The sequence below is a fragment of the Lepus europaeus genome, chromosome 16, assembly GCF_033115175.1.
Source record: "Lepus europaeus isolate LE1 chromosome 16, mLepTim1.pri, whole genome shotgun sequence".
NCBI lineage: Eukaryota > Metazoa > Chordata > Mammalia > Lagomorpha > Leporidae > Lepus > Lepus europaeus.
In genome coordinates this window covers 12082590-12092130 of record NC_084842.1, presented here as the reverse complement: position 1 = coordinate 12092130, position 9541 = coordinate 12082590, and the positions used below count along the sequence as shown (strand labels likewise).

General features: G+C 47.8%; 2 protein-coding genes across 2 annotated transcripts; both read right to left on the bottom strand.

Moving 5' to 3' along the window:
* Positions 1-295: 295 nt before the first annotated feature.
* LOC133775026 (uncharacterized) lies at positions 296-1336 on the bottom strand. The gene has a single exon (XM_062213130.1). The coding sequence runs from the start codon at positions 1334-1336 to the stop codon at positions 296-298; it is 1041 nt and encodes a 346-aa protein (XP_062069114.1).
* Positions 1337-1349: 13 nt separating this feature from the next.
* LOC133775025 (uncharacterized) lies at positions 1350-2390 on the bottom strand. Its single transcript, XM_062213129.1, has one exon. It carries the CDS (start codon positions 2388-2390, stop codon positions 1350-1352), a length of 1041 nt encoding a protein of 346 aa, XP_062069113.1.
* Positions 2391-9541: the final 7151 nt, after the last annotated feature.

Here is a 9541-nt window from a genome sequence, read left to right as displayed (position 1 = left end):
TTCAGTACTCTCCATGGTGTCAGGCATCTGCTAGAAGTCTTAGAATGTACCCCTGTAGATAAGGGGGGGATTGCTCTATAATGAGAGTTTACTTTCTAAAGGGTAAAGAAAATGTAAGAATACGGAAATAGCATAAATAATGAATAGCTACTACGAATGATAAAGGAAAGAGAACAATGTATTTACCCACCCCAGGCTGAAACTCAGACCTCATTGGAGAGGGTGTGGGCATGGAGAGTTTGTGGGCATGGAGAGGTGTAGGTATGGAGAGGGTGTGGGTATGGAGAGGGTGTAGTTATGGAGAAGGTGTGGACATGGAGAGGGTGTGGGTATGGAGAGTGTGTGGGCATGGAGAGTGTGTGGGCATGGAGAGTGTGTGGGCATGGAGAGTGTGTGGGCATGGAGAGGGTGTGGTTATGGAGAGGGTGTGGGCAGGGAGAGGGTGTGGGTATGGAGGGGGTGTGGGTATGGAGAGGGTGTGGGTATGGAGAGTGTGTGGGCATGGAGAGTGTGTGGGCATGGAGAGGGTGTAGGTATGGAGAGGGTGTGGGCATGGAGAGGGTGTAGGTATGGAGAGGGTGTGGGCAGGGAGAGGGTGTGGGTATGGAGAGGGTGTAGGTATGGAGAGTGTGTGGGCATGGAGAGGGTGTGGGCATGGAGAGGGTGTGGTTATGGAGAGGGTGTGGGCAGGGAGAGGGTGTGGGTATGGAGAGTGTGTGGGCATGGAGAGTGTGTGGGCATGGAGAGGGTGTAGGTATGGAGAGGGTGTGGGCAGGGAGAGGGTGTGGACATGGAGAGGGTGTGGGCATGGAGAGGGTGTGGACATGGAGAGGGTGTGGGCATGGAGAGGGTGTGGGCATGGAGAGGGTGTAGGTATGGAGAGGGTGTGGAAATGGAGAGGGTGTAGGTATGGAGAGTGTGTGGGCATGGAGAGGGTGTGGACATGGAGAGGGTGTGGGCATGGAGAGGGTGTGGGCATGAAGAGGGTGTAGGTATGCAGAGGGTGTAGGTATGGAGAGGGTGTGGGCAGGGAGAGGGTGTGGGCATGGAGAGGGTGTAGGTATGGAGAGTGTGTGGGCAGGGAGAGGGTGTGGGCATGGAGAGGGTGTAGGTAGGGAGAAGGTATGGACATGGAGAGGGTGTGGGTATGGAAAGGGTGTGGGCATGGAGAGGGTGTGGGCATGGAGAGGGTGTAGGTAGGGAGAGGGTGTAGGTATGGAGAGGGTGTAGGTTTGGAGAGGGTGTGGGCAGGGAGAGGGTGTGGGTATGGAGAGGGTGTAGGTAGGGAGAAGGTGTGGACATGGAGAGGGTGTGGGTATGGAGAGGGTGTGGGCATGGAGAGGGTGTGGTTATGGAGAGGGTGTGGGCAGGGAGAGGGTGTGGGTATGGAGAGTGTGTGGGCATGGAGAGTGTGTGGGCATGGAGAGGGTGTGGGCATGGAGAGGGTGTAGGTAGGGAGAGGGTGTGGGCATGGAGAGGGTGTGGGCATGAAGAGGGTGTAGGTATGGAGAGGGTGTAGGTATGGAGAGGGTGTAGGTATGGAGAGGGTGTGGGCAGGGAGAGGGTGTGGGTATGGAGAGGGTGTAGTTATGGAGAAGGTGTGGACATGGAGAGGGTGTGGGTATGGAGAGGGTGTGGGCATGGAGAGGGTGTGGGCATGGAGAGGGTGTGGGCATGAAGAGGGTGTAGGTATGGAGAGGGTGTAGGTATGGAGAGGGTGTAGGTATGGAGAGGGTGTGGGCAGGGAGAGGGTGTGGGTATGGAGAGGGTGTAGTTATGGAGAAGGTGTGGACATGGAGAGGGTGTGGGTATGGAGAGGGTGTGGGCATGGAGAGGGTGTGGGCATGGAGAGGGTGTGGGTAGGGAGAGGGTGTGGGCATGGAGAGGGTGTAGGTATGGAGAGGGTGTGGGCAGGGAGAGGGTGTGGGTATGGAGAGGGTGTAGTTATGGAGAAGGTGTTGACATGGAGAGGGTGTAGGTATGGAGAGGGTGTGAGCATGGAGAGGGTGTGGGCATGGAGAGGGTGTAGGTATGGAGAAGGTGTGGGCATGGAGAGGGTGTATGTAGGGGGAGGGTCTGGGCATGGAGAGGGTGTGGGTATGGAGAGGGTGTAGGTATGGAGAGGGTGTGGTTATGGAGAGGGTGTGGGCAGGGAGAGGGTGTGGGTATGGAGAGGGTGTGGGCATGGAGAGTGTGTGGGCATGGAGAGTGTTTACGTAGGGAGAGGGTGTGGGCATGGAGAGGGTGTGGGTATGGAGAGGGTGTGGGTATGGAGAGGGTGTAGTTATGGAGAAGGTGTGGACATGGAGAGGGTGTGGATATGGAGAGGGTGTGGGCATGGAGAGGGTGTGGGCATGGAGAGGGTGTAGGTAGGGAGAGGGTGTGGGCATGGAGAGGGTGTAGTTATGGAGACGGTGTGGGCAGGGAGAGGGTGTAGGTAGGGAGAGGGTGTGGGCATGGCAAAATTTATCAGGAGGAGGTGACACTCGGTGTGTTTTACATGCTCCTGGTAACTACACTCTCTGGGTGCAAGCCCAGAAGTGCTTATTAACTCCCTCCTTCCCTCTCTTCTTTCCTTCTCTCCTCCATCCCTCTTCTCTTCTTTTTTCATGCATCTCTCTCAGCCTGACTCCTCTGTATGCTTTTCATCAAAGGCAGTTTTATCATAAAATTCAGGACATTTATTTTTTTAAAGATTTGTTTTATTTATTTGAGAGAGAGAGAGAGAGAGAGAGAGAGAGAGAGAGAGAGAGAGAGAGAGAATATCTTCCATTTGTTGCATTTGTTGCTTCACTCCCCCAGTGACCCCAGTGGCTGGGGCTGGTCCAAGCCAAATCCAGGAACTCGGTATTCCATTGGATCTCTCATATGGGTGACAGGGTCTCAAGTCCTTGGATCATCAGCTGCTTTCCCAGGTGTATTAGCAGGAAGCTGGATCAGAACAAGAGCAGCTGGAACTCCAGTCAACACTCTGATATGGGATGCTGGCATGCACGTCGTGGCTTAAGCTGCTGTGATACAACACTTGTTGAGAGTCTGGTCATAGCAATTTATCAGCTTCCTATGAGAATATTAAATCATCAGTTTCAACTATGAAAAGCTGAGTTGGCTTATAGTTAGCCGTTACATCACACCAGCAGATGGAAAATAGGATGAAAAGAATTGACAGAGTATGTCTTTCATTGGAAGCTTAGCTGTTCTTTGCTGTGTGCATTTTACATCAGGTTTTCTTACATGCAGTTACATGTAGCAACAATGTGTCTGCAGTGAGACTTACAGAAGGGAGAACTGGAAAACACCAATAGCAATCATGATCCTAAACAAATAATACTTTCTTTCCACTTTAGTTTTCTCATCTTTCAGATAAGAACAACTTTCACTCATTCACTTATTTGTTTATCCATGCTATGAACATTTTCTGGTGCTCACTTTGTGCCAGCCACTGTGTTGGAACTGGAGAAGTGCAGTCTGCTACGGCCCTCCATTCCTCAGGGAGCAACCTCATGGTCCTGAAAATGAAATACAATATTCTATGGCAGAGAGTTTTCATAAAAATCAAATGAGATAATGGATCACAGGCATTTTTGAAACGGGCCAAAAAAATCACTCTTCATATGTAAGGGGTTGTACTGATATTAATACCACAGTTGTCACAACACTAGGATGGCAATTAAATTACTGTATTTTTTATTCATTGGCATTGGGGCTAAGATCAAGATTGTTAAGTAATTCAGATAAGACCAGAGCATTTGTATTCCTAAAGAATGTTTCCTATAAATTGACAATCATTAAAATTAACCCATAGAGTTAATTACGGTGTCTGACATGGATGGCTTTCAGCTCTGTGCAGTTATGTTCTTGACCAGATGAGATCTTCCTTTTATTAGTTTATGAGTCACAGGGCAGGTGCACATGTTGTACTATGAATGCAAAATCAGGAGCAAGGAGCTGGAGTTGCTTCTGGCTCTGGAGGAGGGGGTCCTTTTTGGCATATCCAGTTTTGTCATTTATTGGGAACAAAGGCATCTTTTCTGCTCATGGTGCAAACAAGCCCTCAGCTATCGGGGCTGTGGGTCTGCTGTGACCTGTTACCCTTCAGCTCAGATGCTTTGGCTCCGAGGCCACTGAGAGCTGCTGGATCTCCCTCATTGCTTCTGGCTCCTCTCCCTTTCCTTTTCTTTTCCCATCATGCAGCTCTTCTGCACCCCTGAGAGGAAGATTGCATCATCCTTACCACAGCCTGCCTGGAGCTGTGAGGGCTCCCTAGCCTCTGGTGTCCTTTCTAGGCCCTTCAACCAAGGAGAAGAGTGACAGATTGCTGGCTGGGAGTGTTAGAGTGGCTGTGGCTAATGATTGCTATAAATTCTGATAATAACAATAGCAATCATAAATAATATAAAGCAATAGCCCTGCAGCAGCTGGTACTCATGCTGCTCAGACTCTTATTTGAAGAATAAAAAAAAGTTCAGAGGAGACTTGTGAGAATGTTGGGTCACCGGGTGCCATTGGTCACCATGTGGCAGTGAGCTGGGTGTTTCTTGAAGGGCAGAATGACAAGGACAGGTGTCCTAGAGAGTTACCAGTCCCACATAAGAAATTTGTCTTGAGAAATAAACCTTTGTTGTGGTCTGCCGCCAAGATTTGGAGTTTGTCATATTACTATAGCATAATTACCTTCAATACAGCTGTGCTTTTTTTTCATAAGCTAAGAACTAGACACTGCATGGCAAAGTGAACTCTGGTTAAAGACATCTTTCATCCACTGTGCTTTCCTATCAAGATAGGGTCTGTGTTCTGAAATACTGAGTCACTTTTCGAAGCTTAATCTATAAGCTTCAAAGGAGTTCCACATATTGTAATTCTAAATTTCACACAGTAGTTGTTGTGCCGAAAGAGTTAAGTCGCTTCCCAGCTCTGACCAAAGTTGATTCCTGGGGACTTAATCATACATAAGAAACAAAACTTATTGACCATGAAGCATGACTTATAGGTTTAATATTTATAATCAACTTAAATTTAGCAAGCATAAAATATATATAGATATTGGCTGGTTTATGTATTTGCATTATAAATGCTATAAAGCCGGTTTTATAAGTCAGTTTTTTTATGCTAGGGAAAACCAAATGTGTGCATTACTTTTTGTATTTGCAGTGAGCAGTCTGGGGTTCTTGGCTGTGAGTAGCACCCTCTCTGCACCTGGTTGGATGGGCCCATGTGGTCATGTGGCCCCAGAGATGGAAAGGATGCATCCATCCATTGTCTCTCATAGAGGAAGGCAGGGCACTGTGTCCTACCAATTCTGCACACAGTGGGAACATTTCTTGAAAATGGGAGGCAAAAGCGCCTCACAGCAAAGCTAGCTAAGCAGCAGATAAAAGCTGCCAACAAAGGCCTGTACCTCCAGAATGCAATCCCTGTGGTGGAAAGCTAATCAGGTATATATAGCAGGAATTTGCAGGCTATAAAGACACAGAGGAAAAGCATGGATGCCCTAGCATAGCCAATGAAAGAGCAAATCTGCAGTAATTAGCACTCAGTGAGTCTATAAAGATGATGTTACAGGGGCTAGTGCTGTGGCGTAGCGGGTAAACCTGCCACCTGCAGTGCCGGCATCCCATATGGGTGCCAGTTCGAGTCCTGGCTGCTCCACTTCCAATCCAGCTCTCTGCTATGGCCTGGGAAAGCAGTGAAAGATGGCCCAAGTCCTTGATCCCCTGCACCCACGTGAGAGACCTGGGAGAAGCTCCTGGCTCCTGGCTTTGGATCTGTGCAGCTCTGGCCATTGCGGCCAATTGAGGAGTGAACCAGCGGATGGAAGATCTCTCTCTCTCTCTCTGCCTCTCTTCTCTCTGCCTCTCTTCTCTTTCCCTCTCCTTTCTCTGTGTAACTCTGACTTTCAAATAAATAAATAAATCTTTTTTAAAAAGATGGTTTTACAATACAAGGCAACTGGTTTTCAGATTTCACAGTAGCAGTGGACTTTTTTGTCAAGCAAATCCTTTGTAGAGCTCCAGTAAGGCACTCAGCTGACCGCTGCGCTCATCCCACTTCCCAGTGGCTGTGAGACCCTTGACTGGGACTCCAGGGCTCCTAGATCATTGTTTAAAATCTACTCTTCAGAGTGGCTCCTTTGAATCAGGTCTTGACCTTCTGATACATTTAATATTTGGCCTCTCCTCTTCATCCGTAGCCTTTACCAAATGAACTTAAAAAATACACAGAAAAAAGATGCCAGGAAGTTCCAAATGGTGTGGGCTTGTGATGGTGCTGGGGGTGGCATTTGGTACAGTGGTTAAGACATTTTTGGGGCACTTGCATCCCATATCAGAGTTCTTGGATTTGAACCCTGGATCACTCCCAATTCCAGTTTTCTGCTAATGCAGACCCTGGGAGGCAGAAGGTGATAGTTCAATTAATCAGGTTCCTACCACCCATGTAGGAGTCCTGGCTTCAGTCTGACCCTGATCTAGTTGTGGACATTTGGGTAGTGAAGCAGTGGATAGGAGATTCATTCTCTCTCTCTCTCTCTCCCTCTGTCAAATAAGTTAAATAAATAAAAATTAAAACCAAACAAACCAAAAAGCAAAGCTGTGTTCTCATGCAGTCAGAATATCAGGGCACCCAAAAACATAAAGGAATGTAATCCTGAGCAAAGCAACTTTCAGCTGAGTTTCTAAGTGAGATCGCTTCTTGTTTTGTGCATGTTAATTGCAATTAGGATTTGTGACCTGCAATATGATCATCAATCAGTCTTAACTGCATTGTGCACCTGTGGATATGAGAGCAGAGTTTGACGTCGCCAGCGATTATGTCATCTCTGGCAAACTCCACTCAGACGTGCTTTGAATGATCTGGTTGTTCTTTGCTAAGCCGATGTGTCTTCCACCTCAAGCACAAGTCCTGCTCAAGTTGTTCTTCCACTAAGAGGTCAGCATCTTCTGCAGCCATGGAAAAGTTGAGGTTTTCAGTGCCTTCATCTCCCTACTTCACCCCAGTTCCACATTTCTAGAGGCTGATTGCAAAGTGGGAGGCAAGGGGCTGATGTTGTGGCCTGCACAGTGCCACATCAGGGCCAGCATTTAATATTGTCCCTGGTTCAAGTCCTGGCTGTTCCACATCCAATCCAGCTCCCTGCTAATGTGCCTAGGAAAGCAGAAGAGGAGGGCCCAAGTCCTTGGGCTGCTGCACCCATGTGGGAAACCCAGAAGAAGCTCCTGGCTCCTGGCTTTGATCTGGCCTGGCCTTGGCCATTGCTGCCAGTTGGGGAGTGAACCAGCAGATGGAAGATCTTTCTTTGTGTCTCTCCCTGTCTCGATAACTCTGCCTTTCAAATATATAAAGTAAATCTTCAAAAAAGTGGGAGACAGGGAAGTGGTAGAGAAGAGGCTGCTGGTGTAAAGGAGAAGGCAGAAGAGCCTAGTGGAATGTCACAGCCATCTTGAGTGCTACTGTCCTTGGGAAAGACATTGCTGCAGCTTGGGAGTGGTTTGTTCCCATCAAAGATCATGCTGATTTTTTTTTTTTAAATAAAGCCAGAGTTATAAAGAGAGGGAGAGGCAGACACAGAGAAAGAGGTCTTCCATCTGCTGGTTCCCTCCCCAAGTGGCTGCAATGGCTAGGGCTGGGCCAGGCTGGAACCAGCAGCCAGGAGCTTCATCCGGGTCTCCCTAATGGGTACAGGGGCCCAAGGACTTGGGCCATTTTATTTGCTTTCCCAGGCACATTATCAATAGCTGGATGGGAAGTGGAGCAGCTAGGACTGCTGGGATGCTGGTGCCTCAGATAGCAATTTAATTGAGCCACAGCACTTGCCCCTCATATTGAAATTTGAATCCTAGTGTAGCATTGTTGAGATGTGGTGGGATCTTTAAGAAATCGTGGTAGCTCCATCCTCATGAAGGCATTAATGTAGATCCTACAAGATGGATTGGTTATCAAGAGAGCTGTTATGAGTGAGCCTGGCTACCTCCTCGCAACCTCTCTCTCTCTCCCCTCCCCTTCTATCTCTCCCTCTCTTGTGTCTGCTTGCTCTTCCACCTTTCTGCCATGGCTTGAAGCACAGGAAGCCCTCTCCCAATGTGGTTACCCAATCATGACCTTCGCTGCCTGCGTGAGCAGCAAAGGAGGCCACCTGGCTGCCGCAGCATGACTGTGAATGAGGCTCAAAGATGCTTGGCTCAGATAGGAAATCACAGAACGTGGAAGGAAGGCCAGGTCACTCCTGCGGGGCTCTGTACTCTTTTTTAAGGTTTTGTGTTTTTACTCTGCCCAGGATGGGAAGGTTTGAGCAAAGTTGTTGCTGTGGTTTGAAAAGGAGATGGCTCCTGAACTCATTCAGGTGGTAAAAATCCCGAAGTTGTAAGTTGGTGATGCAAAGAAGGTGGAACCTTAATTCAATTATGGCATCTAAGAAGGGGGCCTGGTGGGAGATCCTTAGGACCGTGGGTGTGTATCCTCAGAAGGGGGTTTCTGTGAGAGGAAATGTCTTGAGGGGAGCATTTCATTTAGGGCCTTGATGTTACCCACTTCCTGCCCAGCTGGAGGACTCAGAGTTACCTGGGCCTAGAGCACTGCCCTCAACTTCTCTAAACACTTTACTTTAAGAGATGTTTTTCGGATTAAAAGACAAAATGAACATCTTAAGCTTTTTTTTTTTTTTTTTTTTGGACACAGTAAAATAAACCTAGGCATTTCTCTCCCTCGACGAGTCTTAGAAGCTCTGTGAAACACACTTTGCATTCATCTGCCTTGTACTTGGAGATCAGCACATTTTGGAAATGATAGTGTCCTACAGGTAGGTTAGGCTGTGAGGGAGATGAGGATGCACCGCCCTAGTGCATGCCCAGTTGACATATTGATTGTTTCAGGCTGAAAGTGCCCGAGCAGGTGCACAAAGGGCCATGTGGGCTGTTTCACCCATTGGAGCAGGCCACACAGATTCCTTTGAGAGGGGTGCCTTCAACATACGAAGAGGTGAGAATATTCTTTATCAGTGGAGACTGGGAATTGTTGCTGCAATGAGCCCTAATAAACAGACTCAATAAAGTCACTCTTATCTTCTACTTACACTGTCCCCTTCCCTGTAAATATTTCCTAGCAATTTCCCTAGAACTTAATAACCCTAGCTCAGATCCCTTTGCCCTGTCACTGCTTCACAAATGGAACATTCTTTGTATAAGAAGTATAAAAGCTTTTTGCTGTGGTTATTTTTTTTTTTTCAGGTCTTCACTCCCTTGTGGGGATCTTCATGTGCCTGCAAAATAATAAAAACATTCATACTTTTCTCCTGCTCATTTACCTTGTGTGAATTTGGATCCTAGACTCAGCCAGTGATCCCACTAAGAACTAAAATGGGTGAAGCCAACATTAGTCTTCCCTGCAGCTGTTGGTTGTATGCACTAGGAACTGATGTCACTGACACAGTGTAAGTGACTTCTATCAAGAAGCAATAATGGAAGAACTGGTATTCGAAAAGAATGGGAGCCAGAGACATCCCAGAAGAACCAGGTTATAGTAATATAAATTAAGAGCCTGAGACGGG